Source organism: Haliotis rubra, unplaced genomic scaffold, assembly GCF_003918875.1.
Source record: "Haliotis rubra isolate DU_JTF1 unplaced genomic scaffold, ASM391887v1 Scf297, whole genome shotgun sequence".
NCBI classification, from domain to species: Eukaryota; Metazoa; Mollusca; class Gastropoda; order Lepetellida; family Haliotidae; genus Haliotis; species Haliotis rubra.
In genome coordinates, this window is record NW_025766965.1 from 752,053 (window position 1) to 768,673 (window position 16,621).

General features: G+C 36.7%; 2 protein-coding genes across 2 annotated transcripts in view; one reads left to right on the forward strand and one right to left on the reverse strand.

The window, feature by feature from the left end:
* LOC124282271 (histone acetyltransferase KAT2A-like) overlaps nt 1-5,121 on the reverse strand; it is a 30,281-nt gene extending 25,160 nt beyond the window's left edge. The window contains 3 exon segments of the mRNA XM_046718225.1: nt 661-806; nt 4,205-4,328; nt 4,933-5,121. Coding sequence (XP_046574181.1) covers nt 661-806; nt 4,205-4,328; nt 4,933-5,121 — 459 coding nt within the window.
* Nucleotides 5,122-7,407: 2,286 nt separating this feature from the next.
* Nucleotides 7,408-16,621, forward strand: part of LOC124282272 (sphingosine kinase 1-like) — a 34,711-nt gene continuing 25,497 nt past the window's right edge. The window contains 1 exon segment of the mRNA XM_046718226.1: nt 7,408-7,846. Coding sequence (XP_046574182.1) covers nt 7,429-7,846 — 418 coding nt within the window. The 5' untranslated portion in view covers nt 7,408-7,428.

Sequence of the window (16,621 nt, forward strand, 5' to 3'; positions counted from 1 at the left end):
GATTGTTTCCCAGCGTAGACACCTGATTGGATAAAAAGCCAGCCAAGGGAGGTAATAAAATCATCGGGCCAAGCCGTGGATGCATCCAGGGTATAGTGGAGAGTGATCGTAACGTGTACCCTGGAGATTATCGAGGATGCTATATATGGTGCTTAATCAGGTGTCATTCAATAACTAATAAACAGAATGATAAATAAAATTTATATACACGTAGCTGAAGATGATTTCCAAGATGTTTGCAAAATATCAAAATAAAATGACTTCTACTCAATTTATGAAAATTATTCTTGCAACAGTTAATTAACTTGTAGGTCTATGGAAATTTCACTAATGATGACTCACTTATCGCCAACTACTGTACATCACAGATGACTGTATAATCATGATAATGTTCAGTAATGTTTATACGAACTTGTGGGATTATGATCACAGCTGCCAGATGAACAGACTTTGTTGACAAACCATGGGTAAAGTGGGGATGCTGTAATACTAATACAGTCTTGCTTTGAAAGCACACAAACACAGTCAGTCTCCCCAGAAGATAATACCTAACCAAGCTGTAGCAACACAAATTCTATTTGATGAAGTTCATTGTAAGAAATGGGTTCATGAATTATTCATTAACAGAAACAGTGAAGGTTTTCTGTTTCATGTATTTACCTTAAAGAGATAGAAGTACACTTGTTTTGTTTCTGCATCTTCTTCCTTGTGTACACACATAAACAGGTTTTCCACATCCACCACGATACGCAGCAGGCGATTCAGTTCCTCCTCCGCTGTGTTTTCGAGATGTGATACATGGGCACCTATAGCATGTATAGGGTAGTCCAATGAAGACAAACATAACATTACAAGGGTACAATCATATAATTGATGTGATTTCTCAGGGTGAGTTCTTTCTTATACAGCTTTCTGAATAATTTTTAAATTTGATTACAGCATTTCAGTAAATCAAGTATAATTCTGTGTAGAGGATAAACAACTAAACTAAAGACCTCTTCATGTAGTTCATGCATTGTATTTTGGCAACATTCGACATTTTAACGTATCTAAAACTGCAAAAGTTGATTCATGCTTTGAATGGGTTCAGGCTAAAACGGAACCACAGCAAAACGGCACCTGGCGAAAACGGCACCATTTGGACATAACGGAACCTCGACTTGGCGAAAACGGCTACAAATCTTATGGCGAAAACGGCACCAACTAAAATCTTATGGGGAAAACTAGTTTGTTATAAGATAATCGGATTGCAGATAGTAAATACATCTACTATTATGTCGGAACTATCAAAATTTAAGAACAAGGATGTATTTTTATGTTCAAGGATACGATGTGAAAACTACTTTATACGGTAACGGCGCATTGAATAACTCAACTATTAGTGACATTCTGAACTCATTACAACAGTTCATTTCTAAAAGTAACCATTTCCAGTAATTATCAAATCTACGTATATATTCAATGTAAGGCAAGTTTTATATAACTTGATTTTCTGCGGCTGCTCATTTCATTGCTAGGCATAACCAACACTATACCGAACATATTTATTATTCAATCATTTATCTGTTATTTTGTGACAGTATTTTTCTTTTGTTGTGAAATTATTTCAATTATGTATCCAGCTATTGGAACAATGTAATGGAGTTGCGTCTATATAAGCCACTAGGCTTGTTCGCCTATCCAGGTTTCTTTGACGAAATAAAAATGTGTTTAAACCAAATATATCTACTGTGCCGACAGTGATTGGAAATGGGCATCCCAAGTTAGCGTGAAAACATCGCAACCTTTGATGTTTTAAATACATTTACTCAACTGAAATCGCCCAGTGTCAAAATGAAATTTTGAAATTTTAAAACGCACAAATGTACCCATTGTTTACTGTCGCTGAAATACCATAGTTGTGCGTGCGACGTTAAATAAAGCCAATAACAACAACCAATTGTTTGTTAGTTTTTTGGTTTTATGGGGATTTTTTTTCTTTTTTGGGTATACATAACATAATAATTTTTCTGAATATACATAACATATATTATGCAAGCTTAATGATGTTTCATTTTTCATATTTTACCATTTTTATTAGACATTTCCTGAAATTGTGTCACTGCCATTACGAAATTTGTAACATCATTTTGAAAAGAAAAATCCAAAGATAATATTTATTTCATGTACATATATATTAAAATATCTAGTTTTACAATATAACATGGAGTTTTGAAATTGTATATTTATTGCTTATGAAAAAGAAAAAAAAATTCAAATGCCACATCTGTGACATCAGCCACTGGAGTTGTGACACATGAACATTGAGTAAAATTGGGTGGTGTAAAGTAAATATAAAAATATAGTATAAATATGCACGGATTTTGAGAATGACTCATATGTTGATATAATCTTGCTAATGTTATAATGAAATGAAATAAAACATGAGTCAAGGTCATACTTTGTTTTATATATGCAGGGATACTCCACAACAGGGATAGGTCACTCGCTTGCTTTCTTTACCATTTGTACTAATTAACGTGTGCCTCGTCATGCTCCAACGCACACAGTGACTTGGTTCGGTCCCAGCGCAACTCCGGCTGCGTTTAACAGTACTTCAGCCAGTGTATTGTATAGGTCGGAATTTTACAATGAATGAATGAATGAATTAAGAGCAAGAATTTTATGTGAATGAATGAAAGAAATTAAGAAAAAGAACAAAAGAAAAAGAATATATATGTGAATGAATGAAAGAAGAAATGATACACCACGGCCATCCCTCCCCAAACATGTTAAAGAGCGCCAAAACTATCGGTAGAACACATGTTAACATCAGCTGTCCTTTTTCAAAAAAATTACTTTGAGGCATTTTTTTTTTTACATTAGTAACTAATTCAGATATCTTATTGCATGTGTGGAATGACATGGGCATTGACAGAATGTTAACTGACACTGTCACAGACCCCTCAAGAACAGAAAGTTTAGAACTATCACAAAGCCTTGCAAACACCTTTCCAGTTTTGTCAAATACTAAGATCAACAAGAAAGAAAGAAGTTTTAGAACTATAACACTCAAGCATCACAAGCACCAATGGTATCAGAACAGATCGGTGATATGTCATATTTTTCACACACACCTCAAATACACACTAACAAAAAATAATTAAAACTATCACTATTACTTGCAAAACACCTGATGGTATATTCCCCTCATAAAAAATTAAAGGTGTATTTGAAAGATGTTTTTGAACACTAACTAGAAACACTCAAACAACGCCCTGTAGTATTTCAATGGCAGATCGTGATATGTCATATTTTTCACACACCTCAAATACACACTAACAATTTTTTTAAATTATAAAACTATCACTATTACTTGCAGAACACCTTTCACCTGATGGTATATTCCCTCATAAAAATTGAAGGTGTATGTGAAGATGTTTTTGAACACTAACTAGAAACACTCAAACAACGCCCTGTAGTATTTCAATGGCAGATCGGCGATATGTCATATTTTTCACACACCTCAAATACACCCTAACAAAATTTTTTAGTTATAAAAATATCACTATTACTTGCAAACACCTTTTAACTAAAGGTATATTTCCCTTCTAAAAATTAAACGAATATGTGAAAGAAGTTTTTAGCGATATAATTTAGTCTTTCTTCGCTGTGTACTGAGAATTGAAGCCAGTGAGCTACAACATGCCCACTTGAAACTTTACTACAAAGCTACTGTACTTATACTGACACTAATAACAAGTATTTGACTTAAAATGAAGTGACAGAATAGGTAACTTATCTTCTACATGTAGGTTTTCAGTTGTCACAACACTCAGCGTATGTAATCAGCTGTTGAAAATAAACCGGGCTCAATCTTAAAAAACTACGCTGCCGCCATATTGGCTGCACTGGTCACGTGACGAGCCGAGGCATAGCTTAGGAGCTTTCCGAGGAGTGACCACTCCCTCTTATAGAGTCTCCCTGATATATGGTGCCGTTTTAGCCCAGAAATCAGTAGCCGTTTTCGCCAATATGGTGCCGTTTTCGCCACACAATTTGGTGCCGTTCTGCTGTGGTGCCGTTTTAGCTATAACCCCTTTGAATAAACACTTTCCCTCATCTTTTAAATGAGATATACACCCCTCATATGCAGTGTTTATAAAATCCTCTGTGTGTTTTATCTTTCACTTGTGAATGAAAATCCAGATGCCATATGACATACCCAGGGCATGGTTACAGCTGCGACAAGGGTCTGTGAGGCTGGCAAGTGGTTGTGATACATCCACACGAGGAGGCGTTGGAGGAGGATTTGGATTCTTCCAACCATTGCACTTGCAGTTCTCTGACTGAAATGTACCATTAATATGCATTACATTTTCAAAATGTATATAATTTAGAAAGGATAGTATACTTTGACATGTGAATATGTTCTGGGTCGTTTTTATTTCTTCTGATAATTGAACCATGGTTCATCAAATTGTGATGTCCGACCGTAAAAAGTCAGTGATCAAAGTTGTGAAAAAACGGCTTGAGAACATGAAGATATTTGGTAAATTCCTTTGCCAACAACATAATTTGTCATCCTGTATCGGGGCGGTGGGGTAGCCTAGTGGTTAAAGCGTTGGCTCGTCATGCCGGGTTCGAATCCCAACATGGGTACAATTTGTGAAGCCCATTTCTGGTGTCCCCCGCCGTGATGTTGCTGGAATATTGCTTAAAGCGGCGTAAAACCAAATTCAGTCAGTCAGTCAGTCATCCTGTATCACAAACATAATTTACCGATGCGAATTTAACTAATAAATGATCACATTGAAAAATTATAAGAAATAGCTCTTAAACAAAGTCTGAGAACAATACAAGTTCAGCATGTTTAGGCGTAATCTGTCGGTTACTTCCTGTCCATGCTGACATTGTTTACAAACATTGCACTGCCGCAAGAAAGCGCCCTACTTTGCACGATGAATAAACTGCTAATTTCTCGAGTTTTTTGTTGCGTGGGAAACTTTTGACGAGCAATTTCTTCTGAGCAATTCTTTGGAAGTTGTTTGGTCGGCTCATTTCAGCAGTTGTTCCCTGTACTGATGTCTGTTTATGATGAGAACCATCATCATCGAGTGTGCAGTCCTCCGAGGACGCCATTTTGGTGTGTTATTAAGGGGAGCAAACTCTTCCAGGCCTACCCTCTGTCCACAACTACACTGAAACATCATACTCGAGTTATCAGGAGTAGAAGCATAAAGTCGCGATATTCCAGTATTGTCTTGAATGCATTAACCAAAGTTGTCTTCTGCATCGATAATACGAAAAGCCAAGTAACAGAATCTATTCTTGTCTTCAAACTGCACTTGTACACATAATTCTACATATACTTGGTTTCTGAATTTATTTCTTTTTAACGGGGATAAAAAAGAGAGTCTTTATCATCCTAAAATTAGGGACCGTTCATAATTTATGGCTAGGGGGTGGGGAGCGATCATGATGTTTATGGAGAAGCATGTGAATGACCCACCCTAAAATTTACGAACAAAATCAATAAATTACGATCGGTCCCTTATGTACATATGTAGATTGTTCGTGCAGTATTGTCTTATAATGTGTAATTACAAAGTCAACTGAATAATTAATGAATTAATTGATAATGAAAACGACGTAGCAACGTGTTGATGTGGTCAGTAAGTACTCACGTTATCTAAGGACAAGCTCGTGAAATGTCAGACAGATCAACTATAAACATTAGAAACATTCTTTATCTCATTCAGCTCGCTTGGTTATTTCAGTCACCTATACGTCAACGTGTAAGACATTCTTGTGAAGACTAGCTAAAATGTCTTATCTACCAGAACAGAAACCATCAATTTTCCATCTGTACTACTGTGGCAACTAACGGGATCGGGCGGTCGAGTCGCTGACTTGCTTAATACATGTCATCGTATCAGAATTACGCAGACTAATCCTAGTGTTGTCAATCATTGGATTGTCTGGTCCAGACACGATTATCTACTGAAGGTCATCACAAAGCTGGAGTATTGCTAAGTGGGGCGTCAATCAACAAACAAACAAACAAACAAACCCCGAATCCCAACTTGTGACAGATAAACAGATACAATAAGCGCATAACGTGCACTGTTGAACTAATGCTGATCATTGGATTGTCTGGTCCAGACACGATAATTTACAAACCGCCGTGATATAGCTGGACTATTGCCGAGTGGGCGTTAAACAACAACAACAAACAAATGCTGTTCCCCTAATGTTACGTCCACTTTTAATCACACAGAAATATTGCGTCCAGATATATGAAACTGGTTTGGATGTTCCTGTGATTGTAACTGATCAATCATATATTGATGAGTAATGAAATTCACGGTGGTACATCGCTCGAGGCGGGGAGACGAAACGTTTATATGTTCGAAAGAGGAAGTGTTGGTTAAATCTCAGGCGACATGGAAACCACCGCATGGTTAGGTGCGTCATTAGGAGCCATACAGGCTACTGATTAATCTTCGGAGACTTCAAGGTGATCATGCCTCTGGATAACCTGTTACGTGTCTCATGATGTGCCTCGATAGCTATGCATGCTAGCTTATATGTCTCATGTGTCGCTGATAAACGAGTGAGTGAGTTGGGTTTAACGCTGCTTTGTGCGGTATATATCACGGCGGGTCAGCTTACTACTACTACTACTACTACTACTACTACTACTCATTGGCGGATCCAGAAGGGGGGTTCAGGGGTTCGACCCCCCCCCACACACACACACCCCTTTTGAAAATGACTTAAGACCACATTGAAGATTTCTTTTTGCGTTGGCGGACCCCTTGGGAACCCCCTTCACCCCTTCAAACTTCCTGGATCCGCCCATGCTAATACTACTACTTTACGACGGCTACTATTATAACAACAATAGTAATAATTATAATAAAGTGTACACATATATTTTTATAACTGAGTCCTAGAATGCGTTGGCCTAATTGTATCTTCTAGTGTTTTGATTTTGATTAAATCTTAACAATCATACACAGTAAAAAAACTTCAGTTACGTGACTGATGCCGACTCTTTTGTTCAACTGCATTATATATATATGCTAGGGCTTGTCTGTGATATACCCGAAGGGTATAAGTACAAACAGCAATTTGCCATTTTCAAAACAGCTCTATTGACCCTCCCTGTTTAACATATAATAGAAAGTTCATAACAAAATGCATCAAGTCTGAGCCGAACCTCGCGGTGGAATGGAAATAAGGAAAACAATTGGTATTTGATTATTACGTGTGGTCTCATCAAAACAAGTGCTTCAGTTTTCTGATTATCACAAGTTCAGAACCTACATCTATCATACGTGTTATATCGCCCCATCATAACTAGCCACTGAGAAAAAACGTCATATCGTTCACAGCGTGAACCCCGGAGGTCAAGAAATCACGTGACAAAGAACACTATATCACATGACCGAACATGCTTTGGTGATGAAAATGGCGACGATACGCGGCGAAGTTCTGCTGTCAAGCGAGTTTGGACTTTACCCAAAGAAACGAAATGTGTACAAAGTCTCGCTTAGTCGGACCGGACTTTTCTACAGCCTTCAAACGGACAAAGAAGGTGCAAGTGAAATACAAGTCGTTCATTTGAGCGATGTAATCGGCTGTCGGTGCCAGAGATCGGTTGGATGTGCATCGGCTTTCATAACTATCTTCTCCTACCCGTTCAAACAGAAAGTGTTCAGTTCCAAATCTACGCGGAAGAGAGTACTTGTCATCTTCGAGGTGAAAATATTCTCCTCCTTCGATGACAATCTCAAACTCGCAGAAAAATGGCGGAATGTCATCAACTGTTTGTCACGGAGCCTCCCATTGAATGTCGAAGGTAAGCTTTCCAATGTCAGTATTAGGGGAAGCTGTATTAGGTCTGTTGGCAGAATGTTCTACACTATGGTTGAGGATAAACTACAGTGTTAGTCAAATATTACCCATATAAAGATCGCATAAACAACACACTGTCAACTTATATTCAAGATGTGACCCGGTAATATTTATGTCAAGGTATTTTTTTATATAGCAGAAGTCAAAATTATTAATCAATATTAGTGGTTCAATAAAGTGAATGATATCTAATGTTATGCCATCAATTTTAGAGGCATGTAGTGCACATTGCTGTTTCAATCATTTACAGAAGGAAGAATTCTGTTGACTGTAATAACTGGTAATATCCTAATGCAATCAAAGATATTTTGACAGGTGTGGTTAGGGGTGAAGTTGCGAGTGTGATAGTGGTGATTGTCATCAAGAATAATGACAATCATTAATTGTCAACATGCTTGTAAAGCAAATCCTTAAAACTTATTTTTCCATATTTCCATGGATTTGAACATATTGATTCAAATTTTGCAAGCATAAATATAGTTTTCATATTATTGGATGTAAAATGGATCTAATATCAAGACAATTAATCATTTAAGAGAAGATATGAAGAGCATATACTAGTATCATTATTTGGACACAGATGAAGGATACTTGTTCTTCACTTCTAAAACAGCATTCAGTAGAAAGAATATCCTTTTGTACAATACTTAAAAACTTTGCTAAGTTTGTATATGCCCAGTGCAATACATTCAATTCTAAATTTAACCAATGCCTACTTATAGTTACGAACAATATAGTTGAACTGGTATGCTGTATGCACAAAGAGTGTGCCTTCATGCAATACTTCCCAGTCCTTTTTTTAAACTGTCATTTATGTTTATCAACCCTGTATGTAGTAGAGAGTTCTGAAGATTGGATTGAGCAATATGTATTTCTTTGTTTGAGCAGTTCACCAGAGCATGTATGGACAAGATTAAAGATTGGTCCCACAATATAGACTATCACCCACCATTAGTATGATTAGGTCTGAGTATCATGGTGTATTGACCTGGATCTTGTATAGCAATATTTTATCATACTTTAACCTGTGTTACAAGACATTGTGCAATATATTGCCAATGTACATTTCCATGAGTTTATCAGAATTATGCCATGCATTAATGCCAGATACTGTCAATCAGTACCCTCACTACTTTTCCTCGTCATTCAGGAGGTGTATGATTTAGAGATGAAAACATCAATACAAACAAGACATTTTCCTGACTTCATCCTTTCTATTTGTCAATCACTGGATTGTCTGGTCCAGACTCGATTATTTACAGACTGCTGCCATATGGCTTGAATACTGCTGAGTACGGTGTTAAATAACAGCAAACAAACGTTTCTATTTTAGTTTCCAAGGAGTCAAAATATACTTATTTGTGTTTACCCCAATGCATTGCTAAATTTACAAACATATTGCAATCCGTATTGCTGAAGATTTGCACCACAACATTCCACTATACCACTAATTCTACATGCACTTACTCACAATATTTACCCAGGACCCAATGTGTGTGTAAACATCATAAATCGTGTTTGCTTATTGCTATTTGTATGCACATTGTAGTAGGGCTTGGCAGCAGGGTTTCAGGATGAATTAAACCATTAACATGATGATGTTGTGCTGTTGTTCCTGCAGTTGATTCTCATTCTGATTCATGAGCCATTCTGAACATGCATTTATACAAGTAAAACTGTCACAGGTAAAATTCATTACATGAAATTATAGAAAAATTGTTTTCAGCCATATCATGGTCAAAGTCACTGAAATCATTCAAATCTGTTGATTCCAGATTGACGGTACTAATAAGTACTATAGAATCAGGGATGGGTGGCCCAGTTGTCTAAAGTGCCAGACATTGCTGTGCACAGTGTGTATTTGTCATGGACACACCGTAAAACTTTAATGCTGAGTTCGAATCCTGGTTTGCCCCAATTAAGGTTTTGGGTACATATGTATGGGTGCTTCCAAAGTGGAAAATGTCTAAGATCTGCATCATTTAAGCTTTCCTGCCTCATCAAGCTGACATGCTGTTGTATAAACCAACTCACTCACTCACTCACTCACTCACTCCTCACTCACTCACTCACTCACTCACTCACTCACTCACTCACTCACTCTCACTCACTCACTCACTCACTCACTCACTCACTCACTCACTCACTCACTCACTCACTCACTCACTCACTCACTCACTCACTCACTCACTCGTTACTGATGTATATTTACTTAAGAATAACTCTACTGCAGTTAATAATACTGAATGTTACTTTAATACTGTAACCTAAAATACATTTATATGTATGATGGTACACGCTCTAGGCAGATACAACAGACATAAGTCACCAACAAAATGGTTTAGCAGAAAATATCTAAAAAAAATGTCTTTTCCCTGATTTAAACATTCCAAATAGAAAACTGAAAGAGCAAAGTGACATGTCAAATAGCTGAATAAAATAATAAAAACTGACCCATCCTACAGACAGTTAATCTGATGGGTTATCATACCTGCAGCTGTGAACGTTTACACGTCCATAAATGTAACCTTTTATGTGAAATTTTATCTCAGCTTCTTATGTCCAAAATGATGTCATGAACATTCTCTGACCACATCAAGAATCCAGATACTGCCATTATCTCTAAGTGCAGCCATTAGACTCTTTCATGCTTGTGAAATCTCTCATAAAAACTGAAATTTCCCAGCTTGATGTTTTGAAGTTTTGATAGTTTGTCATGCACAGCCTGAAGAAGAACAAATAAAAACAAATTGTTTGCAAAAACATTTCTTATTACGGGGTATACCTCAACACAGAGTCTGATGTTGTAGTCAGTTGTCTGAAGTCTCTGTCTGTAGTCTCTGTCACAGTCCCTAACAGCATTATTTTACCTTCTGCCTATAAAGGAAAGGGGCGTTGGGGTAGCCTAGTGGTTAAAGCGTTGGCTCGTCATGCCGAAGACCCGGGTTCGAATCCCCACATGGGCACAATGTGTGAAGTCCATTTCTGGTGTCTCCCGCTGCGATGTTGCTGGAATATTGCTTAAAGCGGCGTAAAACCAAACTCAGTCAGTCAGTGAGTATAAAGGAAAACCTGTGAAGATCCGGTTAGAATTGGTCTACAGCAGTCCATACTAACAGGATCAAGTTTTCAGGTTCACTGACATGGTGGTCACTTGTCATCCTAACCCAATTGTGTAAATCGATGCTCATGATGCTGATCACGGGGTTGTCTGGTCCAGATGATTATTCACAGACTGAGGCCATATAACTGGAATACTGCTGATTGCAGCGTTAAACAACAAACCAACCAACCCTAAATGAAGCAAGTCTAGATTTCTTCAGGTTCAGAACCTTCCTTCATACGGGGTCTCGTTTTCAATTTATAAGGAAGCTTTAGTCTATCTCTGTCTGTTGCAGTATCTCATAAGCTCAGCTCTCAACAGGGCCCCCAAAGAAAACGAGCAGAGTGTAACCAAACTACTGAATGTGTTCAAACTTTAAAAGCCACAGCCTCACAAATTACAAACAAGACACAATCCTTATGGATGGATAAAGTTTAAATTTTGATAATTTAAACCAGCAACATCGTTAAGGGAGACTTTAACAAATGAAGTATGTGCACACTCAAGTTTTTGCCGTCTGCATGATTTACTGTGGCTTGAAAATTGTCATCACCAGGGTTTTGATCATTACCTTGCATATTTACCTCAGGTTTGTGTTGGGTTTGTAATATGGGTGTCATTTTCTGCTTGAAGTGTGAACAGATTTCATAGTTTGGTTGCTTTCTGATGCTTTTCTTTGATGGGCATGTGACCATATTCCACATTCACACAGAAATCTCTGAAAATGACCCCAGTCTGTGATATTACTATTGTTAGACACAAGTCTGCTGCCAAGTTTGAGAATAGTCCTGTTCGATCCAATGGCTGAGTCCATATAACACTAAAATTTGTTGAAAATGTGTTGGCAAAGACCGTAATCTAATATACAAGGTTGGTCTAGTTGAATCTCTTTATCTTTTTGACACAACTTTATTCATGATGTGTTTCGTAGACTTTGTGCATGTGTACACATTGATACCTTTGAACATTATTGTCCATTACCACAGATCTGTATGTGCAATAATGGTCTCTTGGTTTGATGAAAATGAAATGTAAAAAAATCAAAGTCAAGTGGGAAAGTCAAGCTTGCACATACTGGTGTCTCCTTTGTTATTTGAGATAAACTATACTCAAACAGACCTGTGAAGATCCGGGTTAGAATTGGTCTTCAGCAACCAATGGTTGTCATAAAACAGGTGGTCAGGCTCGCTGACTTGAATAACACATGTCATCGTATCCCAATTGCGTAGATCGATGTTCATGATGTTGATGACTGGATTGTCTGGTCCAGACTCGATTATTGACAGAACGCTACCATATAGCAGGATTACTGCAGAGTGCAGCACAATCAACAAACGAACAGACGGTACTCAAACACTTCAACACCAGCATGAGATGAACTGACACAGATAATGTGATGACTTTGGCCAGGCCAGTTTAATTGCATGTGTATGGTTCGTTTTACCCAACTGGTATATTTTCCAAAAGTGAAAAAATATCACAAAGGCACCATGCACTAAGTATTTTCCATGTAATCCATCCATGTTAACATAAAGGCAGTATGGCATCAAAGTCACATAGGATCAATGCTGTGGTAACAGATACTGTTGTAAAGTTGTCATACCTGGATGCACAGAGTGTAATACGAGATGTATTAAATGTTGTTTCACCATGCGGTCAGTGAAAACAGGTATATGAGGAAGTTGGAACTTTTATCTAGGATTCTAAACTATGTGCCCTTGGTATATTTTTGGTCAAAAGTATATTTTTACTGTCCTGAATTCTTGTATTTTAAAATTGCATTTAATGCAATATTTAAACATGAGCATTAAAGCGTTTGTCTCTTTATTGACCCTCTGATCAGTCATATACAAGTTACTTGTATTTCCACGCAGCACTAATTATGATTATATTAACATGAACAGGGAGTTTTTTAATTCCTATGTGGGAGTTTTTACTTACATGTTTTGCAGACCTGGGGCTGAATGTCGGCCCAGAGGTAGGTCCCGATAAACCTGATACATGCTGTCTGATTACTTTCAACCTAATAAAGTCACAAGCATGTTTGTTAGACTGTAGCCTGGTTGAGGGTTTTGAGATTTCTTTTCAGCTAAATTTTAAATTCAAATATCAGAGCAAAATCTTATTGTAGTGTAACCATAGTAACACATTCTTTCAAACTTTTGGCTCTTTGGCCATGTGTGGTCTGAGAGATTAAATTTGCTTCATTTGTTTTAAACACAAAAGAATAGTTTTCTATTTCATTTTGAAAGTAACAGTTCATTCCTTCATTTATTTCAGAGAAGTCAAAAGTTATTGGGTTGACAGAAGAGCAATAGGCATGTCTCCTACCATGCACAAGGGCTTGTAATGCATTAGAAGTAGCCTCAAGATATATAGTCCAAACCAGGGTATAACATCCTGTATAACATGGAAGGGATGTAACAAGGTCAGCTCACCAAGTCATTTCGAAGATAACGATGACGGGGTAGCCTAGTCATTAGGCCAAGTAAACAAATTGTTGTGGTTGTGGTTACACCTCTTTAAAATTTAGGGTAGGTAGGTAGGAATTATTTTTTTTTACATATCTTTTTTAGAAGGAAAGTACAAACTAATAACACATGTATCAATGTGTAATTGTTTATTCAATCAAGCTTGCGTCCATCATGTCCACTTTCTCCATCAGAATGACCGATATCTGTCTGTGCGGGAAAAAACAAAGGTATCTTAAAGCTTATTTTATAAATGTGCTTAAAAAAATAGAGTCTGCACCAGAATTCAAGGGTCGGTCGGGTACTAGTAATATTCGCTAACTTGTTTGAGGATAAATTCAGTGTTTAGTTTATATACACCTACAAACGTGATGAAGCATGCACTCATCTCAAGCTGATACATGAACCTATACAATCTGAATAGATGAACAAAATCGAAGCCATACTTTTGGACATTGCATCCTCAGCATGTTAAGAATCTCAAATTAAATTTTTTTTTTTAATTCCAGTAAAAATTCTTGCTTAGAATTTGTATCGTTAATTTACTGAAATTTGTTTTTGGTCATGTGCACTAACTTCACATGCTAAGGTATGTTCAATTGATGGCACCTATCTGACATGGTTATTATTAATATTAATACCATGACACTAAAACCTGATGGTATATCATGTTTGCATACTTTTTTTTCGTCTCAATAAATGATCCAGTTACATGTGTCCATTTTTATTATGAAAGTATTGATATTCAAAACCCTTATATGCATGATATGAATGATATGTATCCATGGCAACAATATTGGTGGAAGTTAATGCATTTTATTGTAAAAGCAAATGTCCTGAATTTATTCTTTTTCAGAATGTTTACGTTTCCTTGTCAAATAATTCAATTTAATCAAATTTACTCAAATAATTTAGTCAAATAATTTAATTTAATTTAATCATTTCATCCAGTGACCTGAGGCAGCCACAGGTGAAAATGTCAACTTCATCAGGTCTTGAGATGAGTTAAACAGGTACTTTGACAAGAATAGACAAGTGGTCTATGTGTCACATAGTTTCATTTTTATGATGTCACTCAGGAAGACTGAATGTAGTTTCCTCATCAAGAGTTTTTAAGTCAAATGGGATATCAATTTTATGTTTCAGATAAATGGAGTATTTCATTTACTCAGTACACAATTAAAAGTTTTATATCGTCATCCACATTTTGAGGTTTTTAAAAAGACATTTACTCTTCATCAGATATTATATATTATATATATTATTTGCTTTATCCATGGTCCAAGATAAATGATCCTGTAGAGGGTCATGTCACAAATTAGCTAATCTACATGTGGGAGAAATATGCTCATCTTTATCCAACAAGGAAGCTCCAGCAGGATGTCACAGATATATGTCACACAAGGCTGCTTCTGAGATTAAAGGGGCGGTGGGGTAGCCTAGTGGTTAAAGCGTTGGCTCGTCATGCCGAAGACCCGGGTTCGAATCCCCACTTGGGTACAATGTGTGAAGCCCATTTCTGGTGTCCCCCGCCGTGATGTTGCTGGAATATTGCTAAAAGGGCGTAAAACCAAACTCAGTCAGTCAGTCTGAGATTAAAAATATACTGTCCATTTCCATCATTTTATACATCAATCTTGTATCAGGTTATTGGAGAGCCTCTTCACAGTCTACCACTTGAAATAGGTCAGTGGGGCAAAGGTACAGAACCTACATTATGGAGGGTAGTGTTTGGACAGTGAGATGGGTCCTCGCATGAAGCAGTGCTTTCAGATAATGTTTGCCATGGGGTGCTTACTGCTTATATGGTTCATTCCCTTTGGTAGTTATATGTATCTTAAGGTATTCAATATTGTCCAAGTGGTGGTGGGGTAGCCTAGTAGGTAAAGCGTTCATTTGTCACATTGAAGACTCAGGTTTGATTCCACACATGGGTACAATGTGTGAAGCCCATTTCTGGTGTCCTCCGCCATGATATTACTGGAATATTGCTAAAAATTACATAATCTGTATACACTCCAACACAGTCAAGTGGTAAAAAATTATGGTTAATATTTTTCTTGCATTTGTTTTATTCGGACAGATGCAATCTTGGAATGGAATGTTATTTATCCATGGTTTATTAATTGTGTGGGATTCCAAACTGATAACCCTCCAGGCACATAAATGAAGAGACATGTCAAATTAGATGTTTTTTAACTTACAGTGTACTGTACAAAACAATTGATCATATATTAATACTTGAGAAAACTAAGTCTGTATTCTGACCAAAAATGTTGGGTATACTGAATACTTTGTATAATATCCCTTTGTAAGGAATACTGAGCTAATTTTTTACAAATATATAAAAAATATTCATTATCTGTAAGTTTATTTATTTCAGTGTCTTAGAGTCTTACAGAGTTAATGTAGCATTGCATTCAATAGAGTTTGCCTGTGAGTCTTTAATGTTCTGTTATATTGAAATTCAGTCAACATAGTCAAGTCACCAACGTTATGTATGCTATAACTCCATTAAGAAAACAATGATTTTTACTGGCAGTTTAAGTATTTTCAACGACACTTGCTGTTTGCCTCTCAGCTGGACTAAATATGTCCTGCTGTATTAAGTGTTAATGTCTTTGTTGCTAATCTACTGCATGGTGTTCAATCCTTTCACAGTTTTCAGTTTCCATCACTAACTATACTACACGTGTAAATAACTGACACATGTGACAAAGGGTTGTATGAAACACAATATATGACTCAACTTATGAGACAGTTTCCTATTTATAGGGATGTTTAGTCAATGAAGAGTGAATGTGAAATGCCTTTTCACGCTGTTGTCTACTACCTGAATGTGAAAAACATTGTTGAATAGTGTTTTGGTGTGTTCATTGTAGTATACTGGCCACAAAAGAAACTGCATTGTTAAATTCTTTCATAAGGCAAGAACAATTTTATTTCTTGTTTTACAGATTTTTGTCTTCAGAAAACCTAAAGGCAGGAGGGGAAAAAAAATATATAATCACCAGTCAAAGTGATATTCCTTGTAAATACTCAAAGTATTTTACTTTTGGCAATTTATAAAGTGTATATGGGGCAAAAAACAATCTAAAAAAACAGTTTACATTTTTGGCCAATAAAAACATTAGGATTTTATTTT